This window comes from Callospermophilus lateralis, chromosome 11 (genome assembly GCF_048772815.1).
Source record: "Callospermophilus lateralis isolate mCalLat2 chromosome 11, mCalLat2.hap1, whole genome shotgun sequence".
Classification (NCBI taxonomy): domain Eukaryota; kingdom Metazoa; phylum Chordata; class Mammalia; order Rodentia; family Sciuridae; genus Callospermophilus; species Callospermophilus lateralis.
Window position 1 is genome coordinate 24,620,274 of NC_135315.1, and position 18,846 is coordinate 24,639,119.

Below are 18,846 nucleotides of genomic sequence, written 5' to 3' on the forward strand. Positions count from 1 at the left end.
AGGGAGTCAACGCCTCCAGTCCTGTAGGATAACAGGATCCCTAGTCCTACTCCTGGGACACGTCTGAGGGAGGGTCGCTCTAGTTAAGGGAGGATATGGCTTTCCCCACCCTCGCTTTTTAACTTCTTCTCCCCTTTCCACACTCAAAAATGAAACATTCCACGGAGCTAGGCTCTCAGCTCCTCCCGCAAGGCGCAGTCCTAGCGCGGGCCCAGAACCCTCGCTGGCCCGCTAGTTCCCCCTCCCCCTACTGGAGGACCGTAGGTGGACGCTCTTGCAGAGCGCCTCTCGCTGGTCGGGGCGGGGGTGGGAGGAGCCAGCGCCGCCCAGGCTAGGGAAGCAGAGGGTGGGGACACTCTGGCCCGGCTCTCGGTGGTGCGGGAGCGGGCGGGAGCAGCGGCCGCTCTGGTCGGCGGACGTGCTGCCGAGCAGTCCCGGAAGCGAAGCAGCGATGGCGGAGAGTCCGACTGAAGAGGCGGCGACGGCGACGGCGGGTGCCGGAGCGGCGGGCCCCGGGGCAAGCGGCGTTGCTGGTGTGGTCGGTGTTAGCGGTAGCGGCGGCGGGTTCGGGCCGCCTTTCCTGCCGGATGTGTGGGCGGCGGCGGCGGCGGCGGGCGGGGCCGGGGGGCCGGGGAGCGGCCTGGCTCCGCTGCCCGGGCTCCCGCCCTCTGCCGCTGCCCACGGGGCCGCGCTGCTTAGCCACTGGGACCCCACGCTCAGCTCTGACTGGGACGGCGAACGAACCGCGCCGCAGTGTCTACTCCGAATCAAGCGGTGAGCCGGGGTTTTTCCTCCCCCAGCCCCGAGTTCCGGGGCTCGACCTTCCCTGCCCCCCACTCTTCCTCACTACAGCTCACCCCCGCGGCCCAGTTCCCAGCCCAAATCTTGCCAGCCCAGTGCGGCGGGGTCCTAGTCACTTCTTCCCCTTCCCACCCCGCCCCCAGCACCACAAGCCCTAAACCCCTTCTCGCTAGCCCAGGTCGACCCCGCCCCTCGGCAACCTCCGGTGAGCCCTCAGGCTCTGTTCCGGACACCCTCCCCCACACCCCTACCTCCCGCCCGAAACCCGACCCCTTCGCGCTTCAGTAACACCCCCTCCCGCCCTCCGCGCCGCCCCTCTTCCCTCTTCCCCTCCTCACACTACCTAGATGCAGCCCGCAGGCCCCACCCATCGGTCCCCCCTGGTCTCTTTTAGAGCCCGGTTTGTAAGGCACACTCTGCTTGCTTTGCCCTGCGGTACACTCGAGCTAGCCTTGGTTTTACCCTCCGTTTCCTCAAATCCCCACCACAAAGTCCCTTTCCTTGGGCTAAATCGCTGCCCTCACTTACCCAGATCTTCCCTTTAACCCCTTTTCTGGTATTCCAAAGCTGTCCACTCTCTCACCTGTTCCCGAAACTAAGGTTCCCTTTCCCTCAGTGTCACTCTGGATTGTAATAGCCCATTCAGAACCTTCTTTCTTGTATTCCCCCACACTCTGCCGGCGTCTTCTGGTTAACTTTTGTGAAGTGGATGTACTCAATTTAAATATAGGAACAAAGGCCTAAGTCCTTTCTGTACTTACTTGTTGGGTGACTGATCTTAGATCATATCATTTAGTAGGTAATACGTTTTGCAAAAATATTTAGTATAGTAGTTATCAAATGGGAAAAGAGTAGTACTACCAGTATTAAAATCTGTTTCCTCATGACCAGACTGATCCCATTCCCCCATGACAGACTCCTCATCTAGGTATTATCTCCCACGTTTCAAGTTTCTTAATATGTCTCTCTACCTACTTTTCAAGGTTGTAATGAAAATTAAACATTACAATGTGTGTAAAGTACCTGGCACAGTGCCTGACACAGGATGCCAACTATTGCCATCTCTAACTCAAACTCAGCACTCAACTTTGACATTTCTTCAGCCATTTCATTCCTGGTACACCTTTGAGTTTAGCTCATACTTCTTTGGCTCTGATCTGTCATCTTTTTACACTTTTTATGCCCCTACTCACCCTAGCAACTCCCTAGATATTTCCTCATATAGAATGGTCTTTTTTTTCCTTCGGCCTGTTGGTCTCAACTGTTCCGTTCCTATTGGGGTATGACCTAGAAGTTCTCTCATCTGTAGTAGTCACCATGTGTTATCTTCCAGATGTGAGATTCTAACGATATCAGAGGGTCCCCCTCCCCAGCCTGAAAAGATCTCTACCCTATTAGTCTCTTGGGCAAGAAGATCACTGATAATCTTGCTTTCTGTGGCTTGCTTGTTCATAAAATTACCTTGCCAATGAGGGGTCCACTGTATGGTTTATGGAATTAGTTTTTTAGTGGAGTTAATTATGCCTTCCCAGTTACTAAAAATGATCCTTATTTTGTATTCGGTATAGTACCTGGGAATCTTGGAGGTGGGAAGTGAATGAGTTGCCATGTGGGAGGAAGTGAGAGTAAATGGGATGTGGTTTTTCCAGGGTGATATCTGATGCCATTGGGATCTCTGATTTTCCCCCCAACTCTTCCTACCCTCCCCCTAAAGAAACAATGCCCCTTTGATAATAATTTGCTGTCTGCCTGCCTGACAAGTACTGAAATTTCTCAGCCAACAAGGCAGTACAAACATTTGTGGTAACCAGTACCACTTTCTCCAACCTGGGCTTCAGTGAGGTGATAACAGCTGTCCTGCTCAGGGGATTTCCTTTTTCCCTCTTCCCTCACTCCTTCCCCTACCTCCTCTTGGTGTTATACAGGGATATCATGTCCATTTATAAGGAGCCTCCTCCAGGAATGTTCGTTGTACCTGATACTGTTGACATGACTAAGGTATGTAACTTGATGGGGGGTTGGGGGTTATTGGGAAATGGGGCCCATGATGTTGGAAGAACCTAAAAGAGATTATTCAAATTACCCCTCTGGTTATAAATGAAGAAATCAAGACCCCAAGAAGATAGGTGGGTTATCTGAGGACATATAATGAGGTAGAACAGATCCTTGAGCAGGTATCTGTTATCGGGATGCACATAAAAACTAGCTGGCTTGCAAAATCCTGGTTTATGCCTATTGTCCCAGCTTAACTATTAATAGGCCACTCTTTCCCTCTTAAAATGTTCTAGTCGGGCTGATAAATTATATGATCACCCTATCCATTGTACTACACATACTACACAGCTCTTTCCTGATCTTGCCACTCTTGACTTACCTGTGGTAATGTAAATCAGATCCAGGGAAAGTTGGGGATAGGGTCAGCTTGGCTGAAGTGTTTGTGGAAAAAGGGCCTTTTTTAGATGCCTATCCTTATTGGTTGTTGTTGAACGTCCCTACTACCCAAAGACCATTCCTCTCATCCTCCACACAGATAGAAAGCTTAATACATAATGTCTAAAATTCCTCTGGCATAGATACCCAGGTTTCTCTTATGGAATGCTCTGACCTCAGGAGTGACCTCAGGAAGCAAGTGGACAGACAACTTAGATATCACATAAACTGGTATTGGGGAAAAATTAGATTGTTTAAATCTAGTGTTGAGTGAAAACTCAGTTTCAAATTTCTTAAAGTAGAAATTCATTTTTTATATTGTTATATTCTTATTTTGAATAAGCTTCCCTTTAACTTGATTTTTTTTTTTCTTTTTATGTGATTGGGAATGTATTTCCTGGGACATCTTGTGTCTCCAGTCAAATATTAGTGTTAATATGTTGTTTCCTGGGGGTCCCAGAATTGATGCTATGTTGAAATCAGTTGAGTTTGCTATTCCAAATGATTGGGGGCTAGAATATAACCCAAGGTGTTACCAGGGAAAGATAGGGACTACAGCTTGAGGCATGGGATTGATTGCAAGGTCCTTTTCCTCTTTGCTGTTTGAATTCTGAGCAGACTTTAGGAACTTTTGAAATTGAAATGTAACTGAGTCAGTTTAGGTTTTACTGCCTTTAAGAAAGAAAATCATGTTCAACAATTAGGGCTTAAGGAAGAAGAGAATTAGTGTTCTGTTTAAGGAATGCTAATTTTATTTATTTATTTATTTTTTAACCAGCAGTGTTAGGGAAAGTTCTGGGAATGGTCTAATGGTCCTGAGTGGAAGCTGAGTTTTTCCCATTTTTCTCAGGTTTATGCTGCCTCAGTCACATCCTTCAAAATAAGTTTGATCCTCTGTGGAGGAAGCAAGTGGACAGACAACTTAGATATCATTGTAATCCTCAGGTTTACACTGGCACTGGTGCTGTGGCCTCTAATTCCTTTCCTCTTTTCCATTCATCACCTCCCCTTCATGCAACATACATGTGGGGTGGAGTTGCATCATATGCATATTTAATCTAGGTAAATGCAAACATACATACTCAATAAAAATATGTATGGCTTTCTTAAAAATGCTAACATTACATTTTACAGACCCATATTATATTTTTTTACATTGATATTCTGTCCATTTGTTGTATGTAAAATTGATAAGGGATGTCCATAGAAAAACCATGTTTTGCTGGGCATGGTGGTACAAGCCTGTAATTCCAATGGCTTGGGCGCTGAGGCAAAATGATTGCAAGTTTAAAGCCAGCCTCAGCAATGGTGAGGCACTAAGCAGTCTCTAAATAAAATACAAAATAGGACTAGGGATGTAACTCAGTGGTAGAGTGCCCCTGAGTTCAATCCCTGGTAACCCCCCCCCCCAAAAAAAAAAAAAGGCCTGGGGATATGGCTCAGTGGTTAAGTCCCCCTAGGTTCAGTCCCTGGTAACAAAAACTGTGCTTTAAGGGAGGGATACTAGGGGTGGTTTTTGAATAGATTCAGTTTTCACCTTGGGCTCTTAACTTTAGAACATGACCACTGACTCAGATGCTGCTCCATTATAATGTGATTTTTTAAAATTTTCAATCTGTATGTGAGTACAGGATGTTCATTCTGCATAGTGAGGATATGGAATATGGACACCAGACTATGAGCCCTGCTTCTGCCAGGGGTAGCAGGTGGAAGCCAGGAGGGGTTGGGGTCGGGCATCACCTCACAATTTTGAGATGGGGTTTTATTTTGCAGATTCATGCATTGATCACAGGCCCATTTGACACTCCTTATGAAGGGGGTTTCTTCCTGTTCGTGTTTCGGTGTCCGCCCGACTATCCCATCCACCCACCTCGGGTCAAACTGATGACAACGGGCAATAACACAGTGAGGTTTAACCCCAACTTCTACCGCAATGGGAAAGTCTGCTTGAGTATTCTAGGGTAAGAGGAGACTTCTAAGTGGCCAAGTTGGTTGTTAGAAAATAATTACTGTAGGGACACCCTTTATCAATTCTCCCAAGAGTGGTAACATCACTGGTGTTATACCAGATACAAAGGAGGGAAGTTAAATTATTACATACAAAAGGGATTTCTTATGAAGTGGTTCTCAAAGCATGGTCCCTGAGCCACAGCAACAGCATCTGCAGATTCAGGGCCCCACCCCAGATCTACTCTTATCAAGAACTCTTGGGTGGGGCTAGCACACTGTTGCATCCTCTAGTTTGAGAACCACTCCTTAGGGGACTAGGGCCCTATTCTGAGAAAGGCTGCAGATCTGTGCCATTCATGATTGTGGATGTCTTTCTTGAGTCTTTCAATGAGTGGCTTTGGAGACAGCAGTGGTGGTGATAATGGTTATAATTTAACAATTGAATGAAAATGTCTGACATTGAAACTCATGTCAGATATGAAATAAAACTATCTTCCTGAAGATTTTGCTTCATGGAGTTCCCATTTATTTCACCTTATTGCCTTTGTGAGTTAAAAGCTCTGAATGAAAATGAATTCTAGCATACTGTGGGTTGGTCTTTTTGTTGTGGTCTGAACTTTTCTGGAGTGGACAACAAATATAGGTTGAAGGATGAGAAAGTTGTCTAAACTGGTGATCCTGTTTTCTTTATTCCTGTCAAGACAATTCCAAGTTTTTGTGGGGTTTAAAAGGAAGCTGAAGCATACTGAAGATATGATTCGTTTTTCTAGTTAGAACTTTCCCAACTCCAGGGATATGTTCTGCTGTGATTATGGCAGTGTGGCAGTCCTTTAAATGAGGTTGTCCTTAAAGAAGTTATTTATTTTATTAAAGTACATAATTGTCTGCACTTGCGGAGTGGTTGAGCGTGTGTGTGTGTGTCTATGTATCTCCCCCATGGTGGAAAAGAAATTTAGTCATGAAATTTGTTCATGAAAATGTGTTGTAATAAGTTCTCCCTCATTAGGCCAATATGAAGCTCCTTGGGCAGACACCAGCTCACAAGAGAAACAAGGAAAGTAAAGTGGTAGGGTGAAAGCAGCAGAGTTGTGTTGTGTGGAAAAAGAGAAGTTACCCTGAAATTGAAATTTTGCTAAGCCAGACACGGTGGTACACACCTGTAATTCCAGATCCTCAGAAGGCAGAGGCTGAGGCTGGAGGATCATGAGTTCAAGGCCAGCCTTGGCAACTTAGAACCTGTTTCAAAAGTTTAAAAAATTTTAAAAGGTCTGAGGGAGGGTATAGTTCAGTGGTAGAGCACCACTAAGTTCAACCCCTTTACTGTTAAGAAAGAAAGAGGGGACTTGGGTTGTGGCTCTTGCAGAGTGCTTGCCTGGCACATGTGCAGCACTGGGTTTGATTCTCGGCACCACATAAAAAATAAATAAGTAAATAAAGGCATTGTGTCCATTTACAACTATATATATATATGTATTTTTTTTTTTAAAGAAATTTTGCTATGAAGAATCAGAGTCAAAAATCCCTACATGTTCTTAATTGACTATATTATCATCAGCCTCATTGCTTCCCTCCCTACCTAGAAAAAATACTGGGCCAACCAAAAAAAGGGGGGAGTGAGAGTTGATCCTATTGATTTGAATTCCCAAAATGTAAAGTCATGGAGAGCAGGGGTAGAGTTCCTGGGGGAGCAGAGCTAGAAGAGAGCAGGTTGGAAGCACTTAAGAGCAGCCTCCAATGAACTTACAATTGCTTGTAAGTAACTTAGGCCTTCTTTGGTTGTAGCAGGGAAAGGACAGTGGCTGGTTAACTTGAATAAGCCAGTCCTGGCTGAGGTTTTGTTCAGCTTTCAGCTCCAGTGCCATCTTGTCAATAGAGCTAAAATTAAATGTTATTAACTGACTTCTTAATACTTGATTAGGTTTATAAAAGGAGCAGCTTTGGCATTTATCTTCATGTTCAAGTTGTTTTCTACATATATCCCTTTTCTCTTCCTCCTCTGGCAGTCTCATGTGGTCTTCAGAACACTCATTGAGGGCTTGGTACAGAACTCTATCCCTGATCATCAGTCCTACCATATGGCCTCTAACCAGATGGTTTTAGTCACCTGTGTGCTTCTTTGCTCAGTTGCTTTCCCCTCACTGACACAGCCATTACCTATAAATAAATAAATAAGCAAGCTTTTTGTGGTCCACAGAGATTAGCATTTAGACACCTTTAGAGTTATTTTCTTAACTTCTTTCATTTTGATATGGTAGCTTTTCCTGGCTACAGTTTCCTTTCTAGCCCAAAGTTACCTTCTTGCTTTTTTACCCTCTTCTTCTGTCTCACTTGATATGAGGATTAGACAGTTCACTGATTTTTAGTGAATGAGGTTGAGAAAGAGGCTAGGAATTTCCAGAATATTGATAGTGAAACAGAAACTTATGGTGAGTCACTACCATGGTGCTGCTGCTGTCATCAGTGTTCCCTGGTTATTCTCTGCCTTACCCTTTTCCTCTGCTGTGTTTGCAGTACATGGACTGGCCCTGCCTGGAGCCCAGCCCAGAGCATCTCTTCTGTGCTCATCTCTATCCAGTCCTTGATGACTGAGAACCCCTACCACAATGAACCTGGGTTTGAACAGGTAAGACTAGGTGGGCCCAACCCTGGGGTATACTATATTGGATGTTCTGAGAAACCAGGCATGGTGGAACACACCTGTTATCCCATCTGAGGGAACTGGTGAGACTTTGTCTAAAATTAAAAATATAGCCAGGCATGGTGAAACAGGACTATAATCGTAGTTGTGAGGCTGAGGCAGGAGGATTGGAAGTTTAAGGCTAGCCTCAGCAATTTAGCAGGGCCTTAAGTAACTTAGTGAGACCCTGTCTCAAAATTAAACATAAAAAATTCTGAGGATGGGGCTGGGGTTGTGGCTCAGGGGTAGAGCGCTCACCTAGCATGTGCAAGACCCTGGGTTCAATCCTTAGCACCACATAATAATAAATAAAACAAAGGGATTGTGTCCAACTACAGCTAAAAAATAAATATTAAAAAAAAATTCTGAGGATGGGCTGGAGTTGTGGCTTAGTGGTAGAGCACTTGCCTTGAATATGTGAGGCACTGGGTTCGATTCTAAATACCACTTGTAAATTTAAAAAAAGGTCCATCAACAACTAAAATGAATAAGTAAATAAAAAAAAAATACTGAGGATATGGCTTAGTGGTTAAGCACCCATCGGTTCAATCTCTAGTACCTAAAAATGTAAAAGACTAGGAATGTTGGTCAATGGGAGAGCACTTGCCTAGCATGTAAAAGCCCAGGGTTTAATCCCTAGTACCAGAAAAAATAAGTTATTTGAGAAATCTTGTCTTTTCCCTCTCTCTTTACCTGGCATGACTCTATGAATTGTACTTGTCATGGAAAGAGAAAAAGGGAATTAACAAGTTTGTTCCTTAAGAATGAATTATTTCATTTGTAAGAATTACAGTGATAGGGGCTGGGGTTTGGGGCTCAGTGGCAGAGCGCCTGCCTTTCACATGTGAGGCAGTGGGTTTGATCCTTGGTACCACATAAAAATCAGTAAACAAAATAAATATATTATGTCCATCTATAACTAAAAAGTACTTTAAAAAAATTACTGTTGGGGCTGGGGATGTGGCTCAAGTGGTAGCGTGCTTGCCTGGCATGCGTGCGGCCCAGGTTCGATCCTCAGCACCACATACAAACAAAGATGTTGTGTCTGCTGAAAATTAAAAAATATTTTTTAAAAAATTCTCTCTCTCTCTCTCTCTCTCTCTCTCTCTCAAAAAAAGAAAAAGAAATTGGAGATTATCAGGGATTTAATAAAGAACCACAAACCTTTTTTAAAAAAAATTACTGTGATACTGTTAAGTATTTGACTTACACAGTGGAAGTCAGAGGAGTCGTTTAGAATTAATTCTGAGCCTACTTTGGGGGCTGTTAAAGCCAGTGGATTATTCAGTATACCTAATTCTGCAGCATCCCCTTAAGGTACTCCTGAGTGACTATTGCCAGACCAGATATTATTCTGGAATTTTGAAGTACTATTACCTGTGGGGCCAAAAGAGCTAATCATTAGTTAAGACAAGAATTTTAGCCAGGCGTGGTGGCACAAGTCTATAATTCCAGCAGCTCGGAAGGCTGAAACAGAAATATCACGAGTTTAAAGCCAGCCTCATCAATGGGGAGGTGCTAAGCCACTCAGTGAAATCCTATCTTTAAATAAAATACAAAATAGGGCTGGGTCTGTGGCTCAGTGGTCATGCTCCTGAGTTCAATCCCTGGTACTACCCACTGCACCCCCACCCCCACCAAAAAAAAAAAAAAAAAAAAAAAAGGACAAAAATTTTTGCAGCACTGCTAAAGAGAAGGCAGAAAACACATTTTCCAAGGGTTTGCTGTTTGCTAGACATTCCCAAGATTTTTTATATAATTTCTTGTTTATAGCTTTTGTTTTTTATTTCTGTGTGTGTGTGTGTGTGTGTGTGTACATGTGCATGTGTATGCACGTGTGTATTTGGAGCTGGGGATCTAACCCAGGGCCTTGTGCATTTTAGGCAAGTAGTTGTTTAAATTTCGTGGTAACTCTGAGGCATGTATTCTTTCCATTTCAAGTCAAGTAATAGTGGCTCAGAGAGAGCATTTAACTATCACAAGGACACAAATGAGTGTAGGACTCAAAATTTACACTCGAGCCCAAATTCTGTCTCTGTTCAATTACTCATGAACACAGGAAAAAAATTCCAGTTATGTTCTTAAAAGAAAATAATTCCATTTCAGTGATTAAAATAGTTTTTGACGTTTTTTTTAATAACTATTTTTAGTGCTGGAAATCAAACCCAGAGCCTCGAATTTGTAGCATGTCCTCTACAACTGATCTACACCCCAGCCATTAAAATAGAGATCACAGAGACCTGAACAAAAAGGAATAAATTCCCTTTAAGAATGAAGAAAAATTGGGGCTAGGGTTGTGGCTCAGCAATAGAACGTTTGGCTAGCAGGGCGCTGGGTTCGATCCTCAGCATCACATAAAAATAAATAAAATGAAGACCCCATCTCTAAATAAAATATAAAAAGAGCTGGGGATGTGGCTCAGTGGTTGAGTGCCCCTGGGTTCAATCCCCAACACCAAAAAAAAAAAAATCTTTGCCCCTTTGATTTTGCAGTAGAGCACTTTAGAAACCACCATAGTAGGCTGAAGGTATATGTCACTTTCCTAGTCATCATGTTTTTATCAGAGTCCTAGACTCTAATTAGGAAGGGACAGGGAAAAGTCTTGAAAATCAAAGAGCCAAGCACAGTGGTGTACATGCCTGTAATCCCAGTGGCCCCAGGAGGCTGAGGCAGGAGGATTACAAATTCAAAGTCAGCCTCAGCAACTTATCGAGATCCCGACTCAACATAAAAAGAGATTGGCTCAGTAGTGGAGTGCCCCTGGTTCAATCCCAGGTACCAAAAAGAATTAAAGGAAAAGAGGCCCTGTTCCCTTTCATTAGCACTTAGACATTTATAGAAGCTTTCTGGGCCAAATTTGGAGTTTTTCAAAATCTCAATTTTATTCCTGATACATTTATTATAATAGAGGGTTCAATGATGGTGGAACCCTACAGACATGGAAAGGAGTTAATCAGAAGTATCCTTCACTGGTTAATCCCTAAAGGTTTTCCACACTGAGACTCCTAATGTCATCCTTTCTGTCCCACCATTATTTCATTTCTATTATTTATTTATTTGGTATCAGGGATTGAACCTAAGGGCATTTAACCACTGAACCACATCTACAGCCCCCCCCCCCCCCTTTAGAGATACACACAAGAGTTCATTTGTCAGAGCTAACAAATAAAGGCCATCTCTCCATAGACAGAGAGAGGCAACACAGGCTTGGGGTTCCAGACTTTTATGGGAGAGGATCAGGCATTAAAGCTGGTTGAGTCCTAATGTGGGCAGTTAAGCATCTCTAGCCCTTTTTAATTTTGAGAAAGGGTCTCACTAAGTAGTGTAGAACCTTGCTAAGTTGCTAGGCTGGCTTAATACCATCCTCAGCTTCCCAAGCTGCTGGGATTATACCATGTCTGGCTTTTGGCTGGGTGGGGCATAGGAAGGTTTGTTTGTTGTTTTGGTGGTGTACTGACTTAAACATGCTAAGTATGAACTTAAACATGCTAAGCACGGACTTAAACATGCTAAGCAAGTATTCAACCCTGAGCCACTCAATCCAACAATCACTGTTATTACTATTTGTGGTTATTTCTCACTTAATTCTTTCCTCATGGTCTTTTTGCTTTGGGTTTAGGAAAATTTGATAGATCTAGTTTACTGATTATAGGACCTAGTTTTCTTTATCAGGATGGTTATTGGTATACATGGGGAATATCTCAAAGGGTTAAGCCAGGCACAGTGGTGTGTACCTATAATCCCAGCAATTCTGGAGCTTGAATTAGGAGGATCACAAGATTGAGGCTGGTCTTGGAAATTTAGGGAGACCCTGCCTGAAAAATTACACCTGTAATCCTAGTAGCTCAGGAGGCTGAGGCAGGAGGATTGCAAGTACAAAGCCAGCCTCAGCAACACTGCTAAGCAACTCAGTGAGACCCTGTCTCTAAATAAAATGCAAAATAGGGCTGGGGATATGGCTCAATGGTTGAGTGCCCCTGGGTTCAATCCCCAGTACCAAAAAAAGAGAAAAGAAAAACAAATTAAAAAGGACTTGGGGTGTAGCTCAGTGGTAGCACACTCCTGGGTTTGATCCCTAATGCGAAAAAATAAAAATACAAACAAAAGTTTAGTTCTTCATGGACCTGCATTTAAAAAGATATCTTCTTAGTTCACTTGCTTGGTTCATTTACCCATACTAATCCCGATATCTCTTCTCATTGATTATGCCTAAAATTTGTATTTGGTTACTGATATTTGTCAAATTACAGGAGAGACATCCAGGAGACAGCAAAAACTACAATGAATGTATCCGACACGAGACCATCAGAGTTGCAGTCTGTGACATGATGGAAGGAAAGTGTCCCTGCCCTGAACCCCTAAGGTATGTGTCAAAAGGGCTGACTGGGCATTCATTCCTCTTTTGGGTATTTAGATGGTTTGTACATTTGAGGACCTTTGGGGCAGAGTCCATGTTGAGAGAGAGAGGAAAAGGAAGAAAAGATGGGGCTCATGCTTTTAAAAAACTAGTTGCAAGTTACCCATGAGAAAGTTCAGAGTTTCTCAGTTCTTCTAGAGTGCCAAGTTGGGTAGGAAAGGCAGTCTGTGCCTTCAAGGAGCCTTTTTTTTTTTTTTTTTTTTTTTTTTGTAGTTGTAGATATACAGAATGCCTTTATTTTATTTTATTTGTTTATTTTTATGTGGTGCTGAGGATCGAACCCAGTGCCTCACGCATGCTAGACAAGCGCTCTACCACTGAGCCACAGCCCCCCCAGACCAAGGAGCCCAATTTTAATGAAGGCTTGAACATATAACTGTTCTATAAGCAAGAGAGGTATGGTTGTAAAACACTTCATAGTAAAGCTATCTTTTAGTGTTCAAGTTTATTCCTAAGTGCTAAAACTAAACGAACAAAGTTAATTTTTGAGAGGATTTTGAGTAAGGTTTGGGATTGGGTCTGGCCTATGGAAACATAAAGATTAAAAATGTAACAAGTTGTTCTGGGCATGGTGGCACATCCTTGATATACCAATGGCTCAGGAGGCTGAGGCAGGAGGGTCGAAAAAAGCCAGCCTCAGCAACATCAAGGCACTAAGATCTATGTGGGAAATCAAACCCAGTCTTGGGAATTCTAGGTATTTAATTTGGTATTAAGATTAGATGGTGAACCAGGTGCAATGCTGCACATCTGAAGTCCCAGCAGCTTGGGAGGCTGAGGCAGGAGGATCACAAGTTCAAAGCTAGCCTTAGCAATTTAGCAAGGTTCTGAGTAATTTATTAAGACCCTGTCTCAGAAGAGGGTTGGGGATGTAGCTCAAAGGTTAAGTATCCCTGGATTCAGTTACTGGTACAAAAAAGATTAGGCCACAAAAGGGGACCTATACCTCTAGGTTTCTAACTTCTGTACTTGTTTTCTAGAGGGGTGATGGAGAAGTCCTTCCTGGAGTATTATGACTTTTATGAGGTGGCCTGCAAAGATCGCCTTCACCTTCAAGGCCAGACTATGCAGGTAACACAGCCTCTGCTGCTAATTCTAGAAGCCCCACCCACAGCAGACCATGGACACCCCCCTCCCCAAAGGTGACATTCACTTCTCTCGTAGAATGTCACAGCTAAAAGGAACCTGTGTCATTTGAGGAACCTTGGCCCAGAGAGGAGACTGATTTGCTTAAAGTCATGTGGAGTTGGTTCCTAGTTCCTGGCATAAAGTAGGTACTCAGGGTAGGATCTTCATTGTCCTACCTTCTAGGCTGAAACTTCTTCCCTTCTTGGTCGATAGATTTTTCAACCCAAGAACATTCAACCCTCTCAGAATTTTAGGGACGATAAAAATCATTATTGGAATTTTATCCCAAGCCCTAAGGAATCACAGAAAGCTTAGAGAAACAGTGGCTGTGCAGTGTCATATATTAAGGTTCCTGTTCCAAAAATGGTAGCCAGTTATTCATTCTCTGCCTTACTGGGAAAATGTGCTCTGGCTTCCAGTAAGAATGCAGATTCAGGCTTGTTTTAATGAAGAGATTCTTACTGATCAAATAATAGATGCAGTCACCTGGTTGGTAAGAGAGTGAGAACCCTCGTGCCTGTAGGAGCATTTCTTGTGTCTTTGGGTCATTCAATAGTGGCCTTGCTTAGAAATGGATGACTTGGGTAACTAAGATCTCTTAGGCTTTCTCCAGCTTTGTGCTGTTTCTACCCACTACACCATCAACAGTAGAAGTAGATGTCTTGTTTCCTCAGTGCTGCTCATAGATTGTAGCTCCCCTATTCTGCTTTCAAGGTCTTCCCACTCACCTACCTTACTTAAGTGCAAAGGACAAAGCAGGTTCAGAGTTAACACATTTCTTGAACCTTTTTTTCTTTTTTTTTTTTTTTTTTTTTTTAGAGAGAGAGAGAGAGAGAGAATTTTTTTAATATTTATTTTTTTTTTAGTTTTCGGCGGACACATCTCTGTTTGTATGTGGTGCTGAGGATCGAACCCGGGCCACACGCATGCCAGGCGAGCGCGCTACCGCTTGAGCCACATCCCCAGCCCTCTTGAACCTTTTTTGAGAATATACTATGATGTCTGCCCTAGTTTGTTCCCCATTAGGAGTTCTCATTACTGATGTCCAGCAACATTACCAACCTTCAGTCTCTGAAGGAAAAACAGCTTTTGATGAGGAATGGGATAGGAGGGCCCGTATCTGGGGAGGAAGGGAATAGGGGGAAATGGAATCAATGACAAAAGAAGAAAGATGTGGAGAATTGACAGATCCAGCATAAGAGTGGAACTTTGCCTTTAGTAATATAACCTTCATGAGTGTAAAGGTGGGCTATGGTCATAGTTACTGTAACTATTACCCAATGGTACCCTGCTGTGAGGGTAATGTATAGGACAGAAATGTGGGAATAGGACCTGGGGTGTAACTCAGTGGTAGAGCACTTGAGTAGCATGTATGAAGCTCTGTGTTCAATCCCTAGTGCCACCAAAAAAAAAAAAAAAAAATTGGGAAGGATTTTTGGGAGAAGAGAAAACAGGAATTTTGTAACCTTTTTGACTACCAAAGAAGATAAGTATTTAAACCCTAGCCATACTATTTTGCTGCCAAAGTCCCTCTACAGCATTTTAAACTCCTGTGTGTGTGTGTGTGTGTGTATGTGTATACACACACATTTATGTCCTTTGTTCTAACCATATTATTTTTGAGACTTTGAGGACAGTTAAACCTTTCTATGAAGTGTTTAGAGATCTTTGATAAGAATGACAAGGACTGGGTGACCCTGGAGTGATGCCCAGAAACCTTGACAGGAATGTACTGACGAGTCTCTGGGGAAGAGTACCTGTGCTTATCTGGAAGTCAGAACTATTATTAAATTCTAGACTTGCATTTTTTATTTTTAACTGGGGATTGAACCCAGGGGCATATTTTATCACTGCGCCCATCACCAGTCCTTTTACACACACACCCCTAGGGGTGCTTACCCACTGAGGGTCTAAATTACTGAAACTGGTCTTGAACTTGATCCTCCTGCCTTAGCCTCAAGAGATTGCAGGCATGCATGCCACTGTGCCCACCACAAAGTGTGGTTTTTGACTATAGGGAATGAAAGATAGTTGTTCCCCCTTTGGTTTTATGTGGTGCTGAGGATCAAACCCAGTGCCTCACTCATGCTAGGAGAGTGCTCCACCTCTGAGCCACAACCCCAGCCCCCTGCAAACACATTTTAATGTCAGCCCAGGCTAGACCTATTTGGGTTAATAAATATGCCATAGCATTTAGGACTGTTTGGGTCTCCCTATACTGCACAGTGCCTTTCTCTGTTCCCATGACTCAGAAGGTGAGTTTGCATTTCACATGGGCCCAAAACTGGTCACCAGGCTGAGCCACCCAGACTTGGATCTTCCATCCCCGTCTCCTTTCCCCACAGGACCCTTTTGGAGAGAAGCGGGGCCACTTTGACTACCAGTCCCTCTTGATGCGCCTGGGACTGATTCGTCAGAAAGTGCTGGAGAGGCTCCATAATGAGAACGCCGAAATGGACTCTGATAGCAGCTCTTCTGGGACAGAGACAGATCTGCACGGGAGCCTGAGGGTTTAGACCCTGCTCCCCCTCCCCTCCCCCCACTCGAGAGTCCCAGCAGAGTCCCTTCCCCCCACCCCAGGGATGGAGAGGCACTGTGTATCTCCCTCCAAACGTGGTGACGTCATTCTGCAAGATGGCAAGAAGCAAGCTTGGATCCCAGGGTGTGGGAGTGGGGGGCTATTCCAATCTGACCTCCTTGGCGCTGGAGAACCTGGGGCTGTGTTCATCTTGGATCAGGGCCAAGGTACCTTTACAGGATCATCTATGACAAGGGCCTCTGGCAAAACAAAACAACAAACACACCTCTCTGCAAGGCCAGCTCCTTAGGGTTTAAAGACAGAAATTTCAGTTCCAAGAGGGAATGTGCCCAAATGATTTATGGGGGTATCTGGAAGGAAGCTTTGGGGTAGGGGGCTGTTTGTGACACTTAAGCAGTCTGGGTGGTTGTCTGTGTCTGTCTTCAGTCTTGAAGCAGGGCTTCCCATTGCTCTTTTCCTCCCTGCCCCCCTGCCCCTTTATCTCCCACGGGCCAGCATAATTTTGTTTTTCCTAATTTATAGTCACTGTTCTAGACAGACCAAAGAGAAGGAACAGTGGTGGAGTCTAGGCTGCTGATCAGTAAGCTTTACCTAGCACCTGAGCACCTTTCTCCCCTACCCCTCGTTCCCTTGCTCTTTTAGGTTTCAGACAGAACGTAAACAGGACCAGGACTGAACCAGGTCTTGGTGAAGCCTGCACAGGCACCGTGAGAAGCCGGAAGTACTGTGTGTTCCCGCAATCACTGATTTGAAAAGTTCCCAGCACAGGCAGCTGCAGTGTGTATGGGATTAGAGCCACTACATAGAATAGTCTCTTAAAGATTTTCTTAAGTACTAGTCAAAATGAGGATATTTTTTTCTTGGGGGTGGGGTAAACGGGAGACTGATGCTAGTCCTTATTGCATTTTGTTAGGCTGACCTTGTGTATTTTCACCCCAGTCTGTAGTCCCCTACCTCACTTCAACCCCCAGGGAGCAGGAGTAGCCAATGGCAGAAGGGGATCTGGGCTGGGACTTTAGAGACTCCTTCTCCTCTCTCCTCTCCCCCTCCCAGCTGCTCTTTGTCACTGGCTCTGATGGGTGTTTGCCTGGCTGTGTTGCTTCTCTATTTGTATTTTAGCTGCAGTGATCCTTTAACTGGTTGGCTCAGAAAAGTGTTCTAGGCGCCCAATAATACTGGGCATCAAGGGAATTTCTCCTTCCCCTTTTTGATATGTTCTTTCCCTACTTCCAGATTCTTGCTGTTATGGACCCCCATGGAGTGTTGGTGATCCATGTGAAACAGGGCCCAGTCAGTATCCAGCCACAGGCAGAAGAGAGGATAAGGTGTATCTGCCCTACCCACTGCTTTTAAGGTCTCTGCCTGATGGATCATGGGACTCCCCTGGGGGGGACAGTGGGGGAGGAAAATGGGGCACAAAAGAAGAGCTTCCTAAAGGGCAGGAAGAGGAACTGGGGAGGGAGTGGTACACTTGGAGGACAGAAGTTTACCTTGGCTGTCTGAAGAATAGGTCTCAACATGGAGACTCAAAGGGACCCTGCTTCCAATGTCCCTCCTCTTCCATTCCCAGAGCTAGTCCAGGGCCGAGAAGAATGCCCTTGGTTTGTGGGTCCAGTGTTGTCTGTTATCCATCTAAGTGTTCCCACTTTGAAGTGACAATCTTCTCCTTGGCCCTGCCATGGGGCAGAGCATGTCTGGCATAGTGGCCTGACTTTTACGCCCTAATCTTGAGTTGAGGAAATATATGCACAGGAGTGAAAAGAGATGTCTTTATATCTGACTGTACATAAATGAAATTTTTTTTTTCCTTTTTTGGTGCAATAAAGTTTGTTTTGGCAGAAGGAGGAAGCGCCTATGGGTGTGGGAGGGGGTTTCTGTCAAGGAAGAATGGGATCATCTCAACCACCACACTCACCTGGGCCTGAATCTGTTAGGAAAGGAACTGTTCAGTGAATTGTCTGGAAGCTAAAAGACTTGGGTAACGTGGTATAGGCAGGACTGTTGGTGATTATTTCTCTGTTAGGGAAGGAGGGGCTTTTCAAGGGTGGCTGTGGCTCAGGGATACCTGTCAATGAGCAGAAGGCCAGTTTGACCTCAATGACTTCCAAAAGCATTGAGGAGTGAGTAATGGGCCTGTGCTACAGCTGATAAGGAAAGGATGTCCGCATGGAGAGACCACTGGATTTTTAGCTTTCTAGTATTAAATGAGCACTTCTGAAGAATTTTTGCGTTTACTTTGAGAGCTGTAAACTCTGGCTTGGTCTCTCATCACCATCCTTGCTATAGCAGAATCTTGCTTCCTGGGGCACATGGGCTTTTCCTCTTGGTTGGCCACATGTGTAGAAGGCATTGTACACATAATGTTCTGCCTGCCTGTACTGTGCAAAGCGGTGATATGGGAAAGCGTGGGTTCTGGTTAATAGACCCAGTTCTTTGGTGCTGCTTAAGCTGATAGCCTCTGGTAAATTACTTTGATTTGTCATCTGTGAAGTTAAGGATACCTATTTTTATTAATGCTTCAAGGATTAAGTGTGTAATATAAGTACAGGGTAGGTATTCAGTAAGATTCCCACCACTGAGGTTAGAGGGACCTGGTAATCAGTCTAGGGGGAGAACTAGCAGGGAATTTGAGGACCAAAACATAATGTTCACTATTGTCTGATTCTCCTCAGAGTTCTGTTTTCTTTCCTCCAGCTTAGCCACCATTTAACACTGACTTCAGTTTCCTTCACACTCAGACTGGGATCTGTCATAATGTAGATCCTCTACAGAGAAAGCTAGGAGAGACTGAATCAGTGACTGACTAGTTCACAAGGGTCTGCTAGTGTGTGATAAGGAGCATGGAATAATGAAGAGTTCTGAATTAGAGTGGTTATTCACTTTATGGCTTCAAAAAAAAAACTA

General features: G+C 44.1%; 1 protein-coding gene across 2 annotated transcripts; it reads left to right on the forward strand.

Moving 5' to 3' along the window:
- Positions 1 to 355: 355 nt before the first annotated feature.
- Positions 356 to 17,753, forward strand: Ube2z (ubiquitin conjugating enzyme E2 Z). 2 transcript variants are annotated; one of them, XM_076870927.2, is made up of 8 exons: positions 356 to 774; positions 2,727 to 2,799; positions 5,005 to 5,192; positions 7,693 to 7,804; positions 12,109 to 12,221; positions 13,256 to 13,346; positions 13,440 to 13,545; positions 14,270 to 15,741. In XM_076870927.2, exons 1-7 carry the CDS (start codon positions 452 to 454, stop codon positions 13,530 to 13,532), a joined length of 993 nt encoding a protein of 330 aa, XP_076727042.1. In that variant the 5' UTR covers positions 356 to 451; the 3' UTR covers positions 13,533 to 13,545; positions 14,270 to 15,741. The 2 variants fall into 2 exon arrangements, with proteins under 2 accessions (XP_076727042.1, XP_076727041.1); XM_076870926.2 differs by lacking the exons at positions 13,440 to 13,545; positions 14,270 to 15,741 and adding an exon at positions 15,749 to 17,753.
- Positions 17,754 to 18,846: the final 1,093 nt, after the last annotated feature.

What these genes read in the sequence shown, in the direction of transcription:
- Ube2z (XM_076870926.2), top strand. Translation starts at nt 452, where the DNA reads ATGGCGGAGAGTCCGACTGAAGAGGCGGCGACGGCGACGGCGGGTGCC. An exon ending in TGTCTACTCCGAATCAAGCG is followed by an intron (nt 775 to 2,726) that starts GTGAGCCGGGGT and finishes GGTGTTATACAG; the next exon opens with GGATATCATGTCCATTTATA. An exon ending in CCCTGCCCTGAACCCCTAAG is followed by an intron (nt 12,222 to 13,255) that starts GTATGTGTCAAA and finishes CTTGTTTTCTAG; the next exon opens with AGGGGTGATGGAGAAGTCCT.